The 16666-nt window shown below is 53.8% G+C and overlaps 1 protein-coding gene across 1 annotated transcript; it reads right to left on the bottom strand.

Annotated features, from left to right (window-relative positions):
* Positions 1 to 2974: 2974 nt before the first annotated feature.
* Positions 2975 to 9930, bottom strand: Ihh (Indian hedgehog signaling molecule). The gene is made up of 3 exons (XM_055616998.1): positions 8769 to 9930; positions 6032 to 6293; positions 2975 to 4439 (listed from the first exon to the last, which is right to left on the bottom strand). The coding sequence occupies exons 1-3, from the start codon at positions 9102 to 9104 to the stop codon at positions 3781 to 3783; spliced, it is 1257 nt and encodes a 418-aa protein (XP_055472973.1). The 5' UTR covers positions 9105 to 9930; the 3' UTR covers positions 2975 to 3780.
* Positions 9931 to 16666: the final 6736 nt, after the last annotated feature.

The raw sequence follows: 16666 nt of genomic DNA, 5'->3' as shown, positions 1-16666 counted from the left end.
CATTGAGCATCGTCTTCCCGGGCACCTCGAGACCCCACAGTTAGGATGTTCTCTCATTTTGTTTCCTGAACCCCAACACTCCAGAATTCTGCCCCTCCCCCCAGTGTATCTTACAAGGTATGGAGGGGTACTGTGGTTTGATTTAAAAATGCATGTGTTATAAAAATAATTCTCAGTGTATCGGCACCAAGATTATCAGATTAGGAGGGTTCTGCTACTGTGCATCCATCGAGTATCACATCCTAGGGATGGCTTAGTCATTGCAAGTGAGCTCCTGATGAAAGAATGTGGTTTTCCCCCTTCTTTGGCCTTCTTGCCAATTGGCATTCTGCCATTGGATGGCACAGTACACAAGCCCTCCCCAGATGCTAACACAATCTCAGAAACTATGGGAAGCAAATGAGTTTTCTTCATTGACTGCTCTGCCCGTAGTATTCTCTCATGGTGGCACTAAATGAGGTAAGATGGAGGGGAGCGCAGACAGAGAGAGTGGGAGTCTGGGGTGGTGTACACACGAGACCCAGCTTTCAGCAACAAGGAGGCAGGATATCTGTATGAGAACATCCTTTCAGGGGCAGCCACAATGCCAAATGGTACTGTGGGTAGGAAAGGTGAAGCCCTTGCTTAAAAGCCCTAAGCGTCATGTTTTCACCCTTTCCTGACCTCCATGACTCCTCTGATCTGACCTTTAACCTTTGATTTTGTTGCTTGAATATCCATAGTCTATCACCACTTTTCTAACGCCATGGCCAGTTCCCTAGCCCAGGTTACCTGCTCTTTCTCCAGTTTACAGACTCCCCTGTTTCTGTGCTGCCTCTGCTAGTGTCTCCTCTATGCAGAAGCCACAGGGGCTTTTGCAAGCTCTGGTCATGAGCCCCTTCCTGCTTTAAGCCCTCCCGACTCTTCCTCGGTGATGAGGACAATGATTGACATTACCGTTACTATCAATTTATTGTGTTCTCTCCTGCTCCCTGATCTGTGTCCTTCTCCTCTCTCTCTTCCTCTCCCTCTGTCCTCCATGACCAGGAGAGACATCCATATCCTCCAGCTGTCATTATAAACTGAACTGCCAGATAGAAAGTCCACCAGGAAAGAATGAGAAAGAAAACGAACAAGGACATCATTACCATCACCTCATATTTCTCATTAGACATGAGCAGCGGACCTTTTAGCCTGGGGAGTGAGAATCTGCTACAGAGAAATGGATCCATGCTAGCTGTGTCACCACAACAGACTTCCAGGAACGCCAGGTCACAAGCTCACACCAGGAAAAGAAAGCCTCCGACAGTGGAGGGCCCGAGAAGTAGAGGGACACACACCCCTCGCTGTGTATCTATTGCGTGTTGCCATTTGGAAAACCATGATAGTAGTATACGCGCCACAAGAGGTTGTTACAGGGATTAAAAAGGCTGCAAGTGTGAATTCTACAAGTGTAAATACAGTGCTTAGCAGCAATAGTCTTCATTATGTGACAGCCTGTGAGGACCTGTGGCACCGACCCCCAGAGCTATGCTTATTTGTCGATTTGCTTGCTTGTTTATTTTGTGTCAAGGTCCCTGCCTGGCCTGGAACTTCTAGCAATCCTCCTGCCTCCAGTTCCTGAGTTCTGTAATTATGGGCATTGCCACCACACCCAACTAAAGATGTTTATTTGTTTTGTCTTGAAATGGGGTCTTATTACATAGCCCAGATTGACCTCCAATTCTACATCCTCCTGTCTCAGCCTCCCAAGTACTGGGATTACAGGCATGTGCTACCTTGTTCGGCTCAGGAACATCAACTTGTTTTTCCTATCTCCCTGCTGTTCCATGGACATCGTTACCTACTTCTCCTTTGATCTGACTTGTGCAGCAAAATTTGCCTTTGGTCAGAGGAACTGAAAACAAAGGGTGCTATTCTGTCTAGGCAACAAAATGAGTGTCCTTGTCACTTCTGTGTGGTGGTGTGGTTTGGATATGAAAAGTTCCCCTGGGAAAGCCTGGCCCCAGATAGTGGCACTAGCATCTTCAATAATGAGTCCATGATTGAATGGGTTGTGAGAAGGCAGGGTCTAGTCATAGGAAGTAAGTCACTGGAGGCGTGATTTTGGAGGGTAGACCTCCTGCTCTCTCTGTCTGTTTCCCAGATGTCATGAGGGAAGCAGTGGAGCTGACAGGCCATGGAATGAAATCTTGGTGACCATGAGACAAAATAAATAATTTTTGTTTCTCTCAAGTATTTTCTCCTGGTGGCAAAAAGCTAGCTGGCATCCACAGACCATTTGCCATGTTTGGCATATTTATAAAGATTAATTCCTGGGAGCCGGGTGTGGTGGTGCACGCCTTTAATCCTGGCACTCAGGGAAGCAAAGGTAGGTAGATTGCTGTGAGTTTGAGGCCAGCCTGGTCTACAAAGAGAGTCCAGGACAGCCAAGGCTACATAGAGGAACCCTGCCTTGAAAAACCAAAATAACAATGATAATTATTATTGTCATTCCTGGGCCTCACATTGGAGCTATGAAGACAGAAGCAGGAACATTCTTTAAACACACTTCCCAAGTAATCCTGATAGCTGGCAGCTGCTAGTTTAGGGACCTCTAACATGTCCAAGAAGTCAGAATGGGCTACCAAAACCCATGAATTGCATAGAATCTTTTCTTTTCACACTTCAGCCCATTACCAGTAGAAAGGAGTCTAAAACCCAGGCCCCGAGAAGGCCCCGGGGAGACAGAAGAGAACATTCACCAGGGCACAGTATCATTCATGGTTTTTGGTATCTGAAGTGACCATGGATTAGCTACCTTTTTTCTATCCCTGGCACAGCCATGTTGAGGGAAAACTGTATGAAAGCCCCAACCCATTTTCATCTGCCAGGTGAGAAAGGGCCTGTAGTGAGTGAGAACTCTGACATTTGCCCTCAAAGGAAGGTGCTTAAATAACCCATGCATGGCTATAGCAACCTGTCCTTTGGTCCCACTCACCCTGGATTCCATGGCTCTAACAACTTAAATAATTTTTATTACAAAAGAAAGACCAAAACATTCTCAAAATTCTCCCATTGGTTTTCCCCTCCATGTAAATAAATAAGGTGAGGGAGACAGACTGGAGGAGTGGGTTGGGGGGGGGGTGTTCAGCAGAAAAGGGAGCTTAGCCTGGGCTGGGGTGGCAAGGACATCCAGCCTTCTACCCCAGCCCCAGGTTCTAGGGTCACATTGCCTGGAACAAAGACTCCACCCTTTGACAGCAAAGGCTCAGGGTATGTCTGGAGGAGTGTGGCCTGCAGGGAAGGTTGTGTTCCAGGACAGCCAGGCTGGCTGCGGTCTTTCAGTTCTGAGAGGCAATGAGTCCAGCCAGCTCCCCGCTGGCCTTTAGGGAATCTAGCAGCATCGACTGAGGTGCAAGCCCACCTACGGGCAGACTCTCTTCATACCGTGAACAATTGTCAACAGTGAAGCCACACACCCAGACCCCGAGAAACTGGAATAAGCAGTCCAAAGACAGATGGCTTGGGTCCTCCCCGTGCAGGGAGGTGGGGGTGTGAGGGATCATAGAGCTAGCTGGGTCTTACGGTCTCCAGGACACAGGTCCCCGTGTCAGCTCAGTTCACAGCTCTACCACTACACCAAAATGAGGGTGTGAGGCCCAGAACTACCTGGGCGAGTCTCAATGGTATCTCCACTCTGGATCGGAGGATGGAGACCAGTATCCTCAGGCCAGGTGCCTTCCAGAGTTAGAGCCTTCCTGGTGAGGAGGCCTGGGGATCCAGCATTGCAGTTCCAGGAGGACAGTGGTTCGAATCCTTTCAGCTTCCTGCCCCAGACATGCCCAGGGGGTGGAAGCTGCTCTCTTCCAGCAAGAGACGCCCCAGGCGGTAGAGCAGCCTAGGGTACCAGTGAACACCCTCACTTGGGGTCCAGCTGCCCCATGCCAAGCTGGGAAACAGTCGCAGGGGCCAGAAGGCCAACTGAGCCAGACGGTGGTCAGCCACAGCCGCAAAGCAGGAGGCTACCACGTCCTCCACCACCACTGTCCCGTGCCTCGTGAGCGGCGCATAGGACCCAAGGGCTACGTGGGTGGAGACAGCTGCCACCCGAGCAGGCTGCAGGCCCGGCACCCCTGCTACCAGCACATATTGGCCTGGCCGCACGTGGCTGGCAAATGTGGCCCGGAAGTGGGCTGCGTGTTCTGTGTGATTGTCAGCGATGAAGAGCAGGTGGGCAGGCGTGAGTACCAGCCGTCGTGGAGGGTCCTGGGTCTCGATGACCTGGAAAGCTCTCAGCCTGTTTGGCTCGCGGTCCAGGAAAATGAGCACGTCACTGAAGGTGGGGTTCCCGTCCTCCCCCATGGCCAGCACCCGGTCTCCTGGCTTCACAGATGACAGGGCCACACGCGCCCCGTTCTCTAGGCGCACCTGGGCTCCAGCAGGAAAGCAGCCGCCTGTCTTGGCTGCAGCCGAGTGCTCTGTAGGTGGAAGGGACATGAAGTTGTTACTACTGAAGGAATGCTCATATTCTCAGGCACAGTGCCCCTCCCTTGGCCGTCCTTGCCCAGGGGCAGCTTCTCCTGTTTTCAGATAACCCCCTTACCACGATTCCTCAGCCTAACCCAACCCATATTTTTGATTCTCTGCCCCTCCTCTAGCCCAAACCCTGGCCGATGAGAGGAGCTCCCTGGGGCTGCCATACAAGATGGTGTTGCCATCTGTTTGCATTCTGCCGTGAAGCCCAGAGGCTGGAGGTCAGCAGAGCCATTGGCTACTTGGGACCTGACCCTAGGCAAGCTGAAGACTTGTGGAAATGGGAAGCTGCTTAGCTTTGCTGGGGTCTAGATGGTCTGTCCTACTACTTTATCAAACACATTCAAGAAACGGCCTCCCAGACTGCCATTGCCCGTGCGGTGACAGAGCTGACCACTCGAGTCATGGCAGTTAGAGGAAGGCAGCCTGTGGGAAAACCAGGCTCCTGAGTATCTTCAGAGTGAGTGCTCAGGGGTGGGTCAATGGACAAAAACCATCACATTCAGTTCATGCGTTGGTCCCTTATGCAGGGGCTGGGCGCAGTGGCATCAGAAGGTGGGGTGGAGGTCAGTGTTTGGGGTCAGGAGTCATGAACAGAAGCGGCCAGTCGGAGGGAGCTGACCTTGAGCCAGTGTTTATAGGTGGAGTGGATATGATCTTAAGGAGACGTAGTTGGAAGGGTCAGGTTGTGACCCCAGGTGGATCAAAAATACCAACCCCCCCCCCGAAAAAAAAGAGCTAGTGTGCCAGTCTGTGAGTGCAACTACTACATAGTCCCACGGAGAGGGGACCCTGCATCCAAGTGGGGCCCACAGAAGAACGGTGTGGAGCAGTCATGAGTGGGTTAGGTGTAAGTGACAGGGACACTGGTGACACTGGCAATGAAGGGGCAAGAGCTTGCCAGTTTGGATCAACAAGGCGGCCAATCTGGGAAAATCCACTTTATTGAGTCCACTTTGTTGGGCTTTACCCCAAAATGTCCAGCTTCGGGGGTCTGGGGAAGAGATTGGGGATGCCTGCGCCCCACTGGGGGGCCTGACCTGCCCCTATCTACGTGGTAGGTAGGTTCTGGACTCTGGGCTCCTGGTCAGGCATAGTTTTATGTCTGGACACACTCTGGCCCCTAGCCCCCACCGTGCCTTGCTCTGCGTGGGCCTGGATGGGGGACAGTGGTGCCTGCCAGCCTTGGCTTCCTCCATCTCTTCAAGACTTGTTCTGTCTTGCTCTGTCTGTAGCAGTCTCTGGGCTGTGGACCACCAGGTCAGCACTCAGTGGCACAGGACTAGGCCCTGTCTCTCTAGGCTCCTGCCATGACACTATGGAACATGAGAGGAGCAGGCAGTCCACAGCAGCTGCAGGGAGCGCTGCCGCCGCCGCCGCCGCTGCCGCCTCCTCGGAAATCCTCTTCCCTCGGGTCCCCGCCTCCATCCCCTGGAGGCCATCTTCACCTTCTTGGCCCTAGCCGGCCTTGGCCTTGCGCTGCCTGCCCACGCCCTGCGGCCCCGGCCCCGGGCCCAGCCCCCCGGCAGCGGCTCACCAGACTTGACAGAGCAATGCACGTGGGCCTTGGACTCGTAATACACCCAGTCGAAACCGGCCTCCACGGCCAAGCGCGCCAGCAGTCCGTACTTATTTCGGTCGCGGTCTGAGGTGGTGATATCCACCGCGCGCCCCTCGTAGTGTAAAGACTCCTCGGAGTGATGGCCGTCTTCATCCCAGCCTTCGGTCACCCGCAGCTTCACACCGGGCCACTGGTTCATGACGGAGATGGCCAGCGAGTTCAGACGGTCCTTGCAGCGCTGCGAACGGGAATGAGCCCAGCATTAGGGAAAGGGAGCCCACCGGGCGGCGTGCCGGTGACAAGATGGGAGCCTCTCCCACGGTCCTCATGGGACTCAGAAAATTTGCGAGGACCTCCTTTTCCCCCTTAGGAATAGAGGAATCTCAGTGTGCTCTCCTTGTCTGGCAGCCAGGAGTCCCCGGGAGCCAGGCCACACACTGCAGGACGCACGGAGTCACACACCCTGGGAGGGGGGGGGGGCGCTCTCTCCCGGCCTGTGGAGGTCCGCTCGCCTCCCTCTCCCCTAACCAGCGTTTGGTGTTGGCCACAAACGCAGCTCTGCTCCTCCGGGGCCGGGTTCCTCGCTTTCACCCGGGCACCGAGGTGGGTTATCCGCAGAGGAAGGAGGCTGGCACAGCCCATCGCCTGCGGGCTGGCCTGCCGGGCATGCAAGGCCAAAGGTGTCCAGTAGGTGTCACCGCAGCCCCAGAGCTGAGGCCGCCGGCCACCCGAGCCCAGCCAGCACGGCAGGTGCAGACCCGGCCGCAGCGCGGGTCGGGGGGGGGGGTGTGTTGGAGGAAAATTCCCATTCTGCTTCGATCCCGTCAGCGGGTAACACAGAACATTCCCGTCGGGACCTCCTTTTGAACCCGCGCCTGCTCTATGCTTAACTGGAGACACCTCAGGCGGAAAGCCAGGACCCCTCCCATCTGATTGGGACACAGGGGGACTCCCCCGCCCCCGCCAGGGACCAGGGAGCTGTCACACCTCCACCAGGGTGCATTGTCCTTATTTGGGAAGGGATGGGGGCGGGAAGGAGAGAGAGAGAGAAAAAAAAAAAAGCCTTTGATCTCAGGAAATGGGCTCTGAATCGTCTGGATCTTCCTCGAACAGTGTGGGTGTAGCTGGGCCCTGAGGACACAGGAGATCGCCAGCGGTGGCTGCCTATTCACGAGTCCCGGTCCTTTGCCCAGGGGACCGTGCACTTGACTGAGGAAAGGGGGTGGAGTTTCCACCTGCGGGGAAGGGGCCCTCAGTCTCTAAGGTGTGAGGCCCCGAGGGTATCAACCTGCCCCGCGGGAGCTCAGGCCCCACAGACCCTTGGACTTAGCCTCTCAGGAGCCAATAGAGACTACAACCGAAGGCCCGGCCGCTCCTCCCTGCGGTGCAGTCGGGTTTGGGGGTGCTCACCGCCACCACAGGGGGCGGGGTGAGGTAGCCCCTAGCTCCTTCTAGGATCCTTGTGGTCCAGTGCCTAGACCTGACCGCACATCTGCCTGCCTTCCTAGCCAGCTCCCGCCGACTCTTCCCTTCTTCCCCCCCGCCCGCCCCCTCCTCCGGGTACAGGGCCTGGGCGCTCGCTGTCAATGATTGCCCAGCCTGTGGCCCGGATCCTTATCTGCATTCCTCGGCGCCCAGCCCGGCCCGGCCACCGGCCAACCTTCGGCCCCGACATCGGCCGGCCGGCCCCGGCGCCAGGACGCACGCTGGAGGCAGTGGTTAAGCTGCTCTCCGCGAAGGCTTTCCGAAGCCGGGCAGCCCGGTGCCAGGGAAGGAGCCGGGAGACCCCGGCGGCAAGGGGCGCGCGTCTATTCCCAAGGCGCGCCAGGCCTTCGGAGAAAGAAGGGACCCTGACGCGCACCCCTGGGTCCCGTTCCGGGCGTGCAGAGAGACACGTTAGCGTCAGCTCGGCTCCCTGCCTTCCGAGGCACCCCTCTTCCGATTCCCAGGCCCTCTCGTCTGTGCCACCGAGCACGAGGATCCCCCAGGCTTGGTCCCAGACTCTCAAGGCTCCAGCACCCCACCCTTTAACCGCAACCGCGCCGCTCAGCCCTCGCGACAGACACGTGGGCTCCCTCGGCTGGTTCCCTTTCCTACCTCTGCCTCCACACTCAAACTTTTCCCTGCTCTCCCTTAAGCCCAGAGCCAGCCCAGGCCCGGCTCCAGGAGAGGCCAGCGCGGCTAACCAAGGGCACGTGGGGAGGAGGAGGAGGAGGAGGAGGAGGAGGAGGAGAAAAGGCAACGGGGGGGGGGTGTCCCCGGGGTCCCGCGCTTCTTCACCTCAGGGGTACCCAATGGCTTCGAAGTGACCGGGGCTGGGCTGCGAGAGACGTTAGGCTGGGAGGGATCGCGTGGGTCACCGGAGGCACCAGAGACAGCCAGGTCCAGGTACCTTCGAGTGCCAGAACTGACCCGAGCTGCCAGCCCTGGCGGGCGCAGGGGCCGCCCGCCAACCTGCTGAGCCCTGGGGCTTGGCTGCCAGCAGAGCGCTCCTCTCAAAGGCACCGACCGGGTGGGATCTGGGAGGCCAGCACCCCCGCGGGGTCCCTCGGACAGCCCGGTCTCGGGGGCGGCAAGACACCGGGGATCCACGAGAAGGGGCAGGTGCCAGGGGGGCGTGCCAGGCAGTGGAGAAAAAGGTGCCAGGCGGGAGGCTAGGCCCGGGCAGGTGGCGATGCTTCGATGACGCGCTGGGAGCCCCGATGGCGCTCACCTGGGTCATGAGGCGGTCGGCCCCCGTGTTCTCCTCGTCCTTGAAGATGATGTCGGGGTTGTAGTTGGGGGTGAGCTCCTTGAAGCGCTCGGAGCTGCGCGCGATCTTGCCCTCGTAGCGCCCGCTGGCGCCCAGGGTCTTCTCCGGCACGTTGGGACTGAACTGCTTGTAGGCAAGAGGCACGAGCTTGCGAGGTGGCCTCCGGCGGCTGCCCACCACCCGGCCCGGCCCGCACCCCCGCGCCGCCGGCACCAGCAGCAGCAGCAGCAGCAGCAGCAGGAGGAGGAGGAGGAGGCGACAGAAGCGCAGTCCGGGCCGGAGCCAGGCGGGAGACATGGCCGGGTAGCCCGGGGAGAGCCGCGGGCGAGGGCGCCTTGGTGGGCTGATGGGTGGCTCGCGTGGCCGGGAGAGCCTCGGAGGGGGGGACTCAGGCGTCTGGGTGGCTCTTGGGGACTCCAGGCGGGGGCGCCATGGGCAGCGCGACGCGGCTCAAGGCCGGCGGGACTCAGGTGCGGGGCGGGGGCCAGGGGCCCTGGCTGCTTGGCGGCGCGGCTGTCCCCCTCGGCGCCTCGACTCTGAGCTGCCCGGCTCGCCGGCCGCCAATAAATAGGCCGGCCCGTTTGTTTTGGCAACGCGGCGACGGCGGGGGGCGGCGGGCGGCGGGGCTGCGGGCCGGCGGGGCTGGGCTGGGTTGGCCGGGGCCGGGCGGCGGGCTGGAGGGACCCGTGGTTAGCGCCCCGGCCCGGCGGTCAGGAGGCTCGGCGGGCAGAGCGGGAGCTGCTGCCGTCTGCGGCGCGGCCCCGGGTCGAGTGAGAGGGGAAATGGAAGAGATCCGGGCTCGGGGCCCCGCTCAGACCGCACCCTAGCCATGTCCCTGCCTCCTGCGCTCCCGGCAGCGAACCTGCGGCAGGGGCGGCCCAGCCTCCTCCCCCTCCGGCGGGCGGCCCCGAGGCGAGCCAGCCCCCGTCCCCGCGCGCTCCCCGGCCGCGCGGACGCACGCCCGCCCGCCCGCTGCCCTCTGCGCCCCCTGCGCTGCCCGGGTTCGCCCTCCTCGCCCCGGGGCGCGCCTCACCCCGCCCTGGTCTCGCCTTTCCCTTTCCTCGCAGCCCCGGGGAGCCCCACCAGGCGCGAACCTCCCGGACAGGAGATGCCACCCCCACGGAGACCGCAACCCACGTCGCGAAGGGGGAGGGGTGGACAGTGGCGGGACCGCACGGCCGCCTACGGTGTCCCCTGAGGAGAAGCAAACCCAAAGGCTAGAGGCCATTCACGACCTGGTGCCCCACCCTGTGGCCCTGGCAGCGCTCCCCGCTCTCAGCCTGCAGGGGAGCAGGGGTCTGTGTTGACCCCGGTGCACACCTCACGACCCTACACCTGCCTAGCGCGAAACTGGGGGAGGGGCGCAGCGCGGCCCTGTCAAGGGTCAAATCGGGCCTCTGAGTTGGAAACACTGTTAAAACAAACAAGCAAACGAGATGAAGTTGAAAAAGGGAAAGGCCAAGGCAGAACAGCAAAAGTGGGGACTTCGACAGCGATGGAGGAGCCCCCAGTGGGCTGGATCAGAGAGCCCAAACCGGGAGAGGAAAGTGTGTTAACGGGCACGAATCATCATCGCGATGTTAAATCATCGGTTGGTCCGTAGCAATTACACAGATTCAATAAAGTTAGAATTAAAAAGCTCAAGCTTCCTCCCTCCCTTATTCTCTCCCTTTCTTTCCAGATGGGGTCCCACCTATGTAGCCCAGGCTAGCCTTTAGCTCTGGATTTTCCTGCTTCCACTTACTGAGTGCTGGGATTACAGGGGAGTACCACCATGCCAGTCATGCTAGAGAAATCAAGATGATTGATTTCTCTCTCTCTCTCTCTCCCCCTCTCTCTCTCTCCCTCTCTCTCTCTCTCTCTCTCTCTCTCTCTCTCTCACACACACACACACACACACACACACACACACACAGGACCACTGTCACCAGCACCAGCACCCTGTCCTCAGAGGGACAGAGAAGCAATTGTGGAGATTTTGCTCCTGTTACAAATAGAAGATTTGGGACAAGAGAGCCCCCACAGTGTGCTTCCTGGAGTGCACACATCTTCAGCTGTCCCTGAGAGGTCAGCCTGGCTTCGGTCTTAGAGAAGCTCTTGGAGAGCCAACTTCAGAGATAGCTGCAAAGGCAGCTCCACTGCCTAAGTACTTCTTACTGGCGCTTATCAGATCTTTCGAGAAGAGCCACGATTTGAGAAAGGAGACATAAAAAGGCAAACCCCAAAGCGAACAGATGGCTATATATTAGCACCTCTGAGATCACCCTTCACAAATGTTATTCTTTAAAAGTTTCATGAATGTATACAATGGCATGTGATCATACCCCCCGGACCCCATTTCAACCCAAGAAAAGAGTGCTAGGATGCTGGGTTCACAAAGCCTTGGGTTCAGTCTCCAGCACTCAGGGAGGGCAGAGGGGGTTGAGGTGGTGCTCTCTACAAGCGCCCTGGAACTCTGTTTGGAGACAAGATCTCATCAAAGAGCCTAGCCTGGCCTTGAACTGGCAATCCTCCTGCCTCTTCCACCTTGAAATTATAGGCATGCACCATTATACCCTACAACCTGGGGCACTTTTCACTCAAGTCAGGACCTTCAGAACTTAGGTCATTGGAGCTGAAGCGAAGGCTCAGCAGTCATGAGCAGCAGGCAAGGGCACTTGCTGCGTTTGGGAGGACCTGGGTTTGAGTTCCAGCGCTCTCACCCCAAAACTGTCTATAACTCCAGTTCCATGGCATCCAACACCCTCTGATTTCTGTGGGCACTGCATAAACACACATGCAGAAAAAAACACATGCACAATAGATAGATAGATAGATAGATAGATAGATAGATAGATAGATAGATAGATAATGTAAGAGGACTTGGATAATTTTTTTTTTTTTTTTTGGCGCCTTGTGTTCTCAGCTGCTCAGAAGATGTAGAGTAGCTTCTGAACCAGGCCAGTTCCTACATAACGTCAAACAGAGCTTAATGCCTTTTTCCGATCATCACCAAGCTGCTGGCTTTATAAAGAGAGAACTGAGATGTGCCATTCTGGGGGCACCAGTGGTCTAGGATATCTTGACCTGTTCATGAGCCAGCATCAGTGACTGTACATCAGAGCGCAGCCCAGCCCAGGCTGGAGCTTGCTGGCAAGGTTGCTCTCCTCTTTCACACTTGGATCTCATCTACCCCTCGATCATCCCGACGTTGAAAAACAAAGAAAAATCTATTGCTTTGGAAATACTATTTCTTCTCCTGTCTGTACAAGCAAAGGTTAGAAAGCTGGTTTGTAAAGCATTGGAAAGGCTGACAAGATGGCTCGGCAGGTGAAGGCACCTGCTACCACCTGACAACCTGAGTTTGATTCCTTGAACCCAGATGGTGAATGAAAAGAAGATTCCCACAAGTTATCCTTTGATTTCCACACAAGCGCTCTTCCCCCACCTCCCCCACCGTGTGTGTGTGTGTGTGTGTGTGTGTGTGTGTGTGTGCGCGCGCGCGCGCGCGCGTCTTTTTGTCTTTGTCTCTGTCTCTCTGTATGTCTCTTTCTCTCCTCTCCTCCCCTCTCTTCCCTTCTACTCCCCTCTCCTCCCTTCTCCTCTCCTCCCTTCCCCTCTCCTCTCCCATCTCCTCTCTCTCCTCTCCTGTCCTCCCCTCTCCTCTCCTCTCTTCTCCTCTCCTGTCCTCCCCTTTCCTCTCCTCTCTCTCCTCTCCTTTCCCTCACCTCTTTTTTCTCCTCTCCCTTTACTTCTCTTCTCCCCTCCCCACCTTTCCCCTCCCTTTCCTCCACTCCTCTCCCCTCCCTTCTCCTCCTCTCCTCCTCTCTCCTCTCTCCTCCCTTCTCCTCTCCTCTTCTCTCCCTTCTCCTCTCCTCTCCTTCCCTCCCTTTCCCTCCCCTCCCTTCCTCTCCTCTCCTTCCCTCCCCTCTCCTCTCTTCTCCTCCCCTCTCCTCTCCTCTCTTCTCCTCATTTAATAAAAATGCTTTTAAGGCCTGGCATTGTAACACATGCCTTTAATCCCAGCAGTCAAGAAGAAGAGGCAGGCAGATCTCTGTGAGTTCCAGGCCAGCCAGAGCTATGTAGAAAGACTTTTTTTTTTAATGTTTTTTAAAAGGATTGGAAAATACACCACAGGACCCAATAACTTAAACATCTATTTGGTAAATGACCATGTTGACATTTTTAGTAAATCTTTCTTTAATGCTATAGTGGAAATACAGTATATTTATAGTATATAATGATATATATATATACATACATATATATATATATGAGTATGTGCACTATATATACTCACATACACATAAGAGCTACATAGGATCCAGATCCATACTGCTAAAATATCATTTTTTTCTCATAGTTTTGCCATTTGGTCAGATTAATTCAGCTCTAAACCCAGCAGTCCTGAGCTCCAACCAAAGAGGTTCCAGGAATGCAGTAGGCCAAATGCCTTTCAGTGGCTTGGGGCGCAGCAGCTCTGACCTGGCAGAAACAGAACTAGACCTGGAGGAAACAGAACATTGTCTTTGTACCTTCTGATCACATGACCTTTCAGAATTTCAGTTTTCTCATTCACAAAATGAGAATAATGCCAGGCGTGGTGCTACCTGCCTGTAATCTCAGCACTTAGGGAGCTGAGGCAAGAGGACCAGGAGTTCCAGGCTAGCAACAAAGCATGAGCCTATTTCAAAAACTCCAGAGCAAAAACAAAAAACAGCTCCTACCTCATAGAATTGTTGAGATAGCTGAAGAGCATAAACAGTCAAGGATAGATGTGACCTGTGAGCTGCTCTCAGTCTCTGCTGCCTTCACTAGGGATGGCAGCAGTCCTCTGGATTCTATCATCTTTCTACTAGGAATATTTGAAGATGCTGGGTTTTGTGTGCTGTGACAGCAATGGTCATTAGCAGGCCCTGCAACTTTCTTTCTTTCTTTTTTTAATCAGTTATGTTATCCAGTTGATGGTGGCGCACACCTTTAATCCCAGCCCGAGGGAAGCAGAGGCAGGTAGATCGCTGAGTTTGAGGCCAGCCTAGTCTACAGAGTGAGTTTCAGGACCACACAGAGAAACCCTGTCTCGAAAAACCACCCCCACCAATAACAAATTAGATACGTATATGTATGCAAGCATATGTATGTGTTCATACGTGTATGCGGTGGGTGAGCCATGGTGTGCATGTCAGAGGGAAATCCTGAGTGCCGGTCTTTGCCTTGCACGTTGCTAAAGACAACATCTCTTGGCTGTTTGCTGGTGGGATTCTCCTGTTTTCACCTCCCATGAGCAACTGTATGTGGACTCTGCAGGCTCAAAATCAGATCTTCCCATTTGCACTTTGCCACTTAGCCCCTTCCCCACCCCCAGACCTTGCACCTTTCTGTTAGAGAGCATCTACCATGATAGTATAACAGGCATGGAGGGAAAGAGAAGGCCACTGGTAAAGCAGAAGCTGTAGTTTTATCCCAAGGAACTCACTATTTCACCCTCTAAAGAAACCATCACAACAAAGGGAAAAATTACAAAGCCACAAATGCTGTTCATAAGCGAACATAGGGAAGTGCATCATAAAGCAGATAGGTTAATAGATTAAAATGAGTTTCATTTAAAATATGAAATCAAGAAACAGTTAGCCTGGGTTGGGCTAAAAACGTCCTGAGCAAGATCAGTTTTTGAAGGAGGAAGAGGAATGATTGCAGTGAATGAGAAGGCCACTCGAGGGTGGGGGACAAACAGAATGGTGGCCCCAGCAGTGACACAAGTGACATAACCCAGTCAAGGAGACCTTCTCAAAACCTCAGGAACGCTGACACCATTATCTATTGTAGAGCCGAGGAAACTGTTTACGGAAGGCACACCTCTGGCTCAGATCTTACACATGAGGGAGTGGGAGCTGAAACCTAGACCTGTGTGACTCCACGACACGCTTTCTTGATGAGTGACTCCAAGGGTCACATGTTTGGCTGTTGACCTTTATTCAAGTCAGTTATTTTTTTTCTGTGTAATCTAGAGAACTGTTTTTTTCCTTTCAAGAGTTGTTACCTTAGCCTTTTGAGCTCTCACACTCTATTTCCGTAACTGGTTGGGGCCACTTTGACTCCCCCCCCCTTTTTTTTTGAAAGGGGTTAACAACTCCCAACATGTTTGACCTATCTGGAAGAAGCATGCTTCTCTTTCAACCCTCAGATCAGTTTAGAGACCCAATTAGAGCCACTCCAATCTAACAATGCTTTGAAATGCTTGCTATTGATTACAAATGAGAATGTCAAGTTACCTTTGGCCAAACAATAAGCTCATTACAAGGCACTTCAGAGGGATTCGGGCATTCAAGACTTTGCTTTGATGACTTTGAACGGGCAAAGAAAGGCAGCAGAGTTAGTCACAGAGTGTTTGTTGACCCCTCAAGTCAGAGACAAACATGGTGGAAAAGCCATTCTATACACAGACATTTGTAGATACACAATCATATAAATGTATTTCTTGGGCTACAGGCCTTCAACCCTATCTCTGTAGGAAGCTGAGGCAGGAAAAGCGTCGAGGTCATCTTGTGCAACACAGTGATACCCCATCTCAAAAAAAAAAAAAAAAAAAAAGGAGAGAGAGGCTAATAAAGGTCTGTGGTAGAGCATGTGCAATCCCAGGGTTTAATTTCCTGTATCACAAAAATAAAATAAATGGAGGAGGATTGGGAAAAAGACAGCGTAAGGGAATGAATGTGACATAAAAGCAGGGGCAGAAAGGGTGCAGGGAAGACATAGATACAATTTGGGGGGATGAAAGGGAGCAGAAAGAGATGGGAAAGTGGGGCAGTGGAGAGGAGGATGACTAGGAAAGAATAAGAAAGACATAATGTCATGAACATATGAAAATGTCATAATGAAATTCATTGTTTTGTATTCTAACTTTTAGAAAATATTTCTATTTCGTGTGTTTGTGTGTGTTTGTGTGTGTGTGTGTGTGTGTGTGTGTGTGTGTGTGTGTGTGTATGCATGCATGTGCACAGAAGTCTGTGAAAGCCAAAAGAGGGCATCATATGCCCTGGAACGGGAGTTAAAGGTTGTCATCTTGCGTGATGTGTGTGCTGAGACTCAAACTCAGGTCCTCTGCAAGAGTAACAAGTGCTCTTTCCACCGAGTCATTTCTCTTGTTTCTTATGTGCTGACTTTAAGATTCTAAAATGTATTTCTGTCCGGGAGTAATGGGCTTTATTTGTGCCCTAGTCTCTCTCTATTTGGAATTATTTGCTTAAGAGAAAATCTTGCAGAATACTTGTTCAGTGACTGTCCTACAAGGGGAACCATTCTATACTAGAGTGATGCTCTTCCACGCTTGTCAGCCTTTTACGCTTGATTTGAATTTTTTTAATTCCCACTCCCACCCATTTCCTCTGGGTAGATACCACCCAAAGGATGCCGAAGGCCTAGATCCCTGGTTTTCAACCTTCCTAATGCCACAACCTTTTAACTCAGTTTTTCACATTGTGGTGACCCCCAACTATAAAATTGTTTTTTGTTGCTGCTTCGCGACTATAATTTCGCTACTGTTATGAATCGTAGTGTAAATAGCCATGTTTTCTGGATGGTTTTGAGAAACCCCTATGAAAGGGTCATTCAGCCCACAAAAGGGTCGTGAGCCACAGTTTGAGAACTGCTGAGCTAGAGCAACAAAAGCAAGAAGGTGAGTACTTGCTTCTTTCTACTCGCTGACAGTCCTACTTTCTACAGACCAAAGCTCATTTCTTCACAGTAATAGCTGATGGAAGATATTTAGCCCCCATTCCCACCGAGCATCAGCTTGTCCCCAATACAAAGTAAGTTGGTTATAGCCACAAGCTTCTAAGACATTCCTAGATCCTGCTGATAGGAAAATAGGAGTGCATGTG

Source organism: Psammomys obesus, unplaced genomic scaffold (genome assembly GCF_907164565.1).
Source record: "Psammomys obesus unplaced genomic scaffold, mPsaObe1.curated_primary_1811, whole genome shotgun sequence".
Taxonomy (NCBI): domain Eukaryota; kingdom Metazoa; phylum Chordata; class Mammalia; order Rodentia; family Muridae; genus Psammomys; species Psammomys obesus.
The sequence above is the reverse complement of the archived record's forward strand: the minus strand, read 5'-3'. Positions and strand labels throughout refer to the sequence as shown.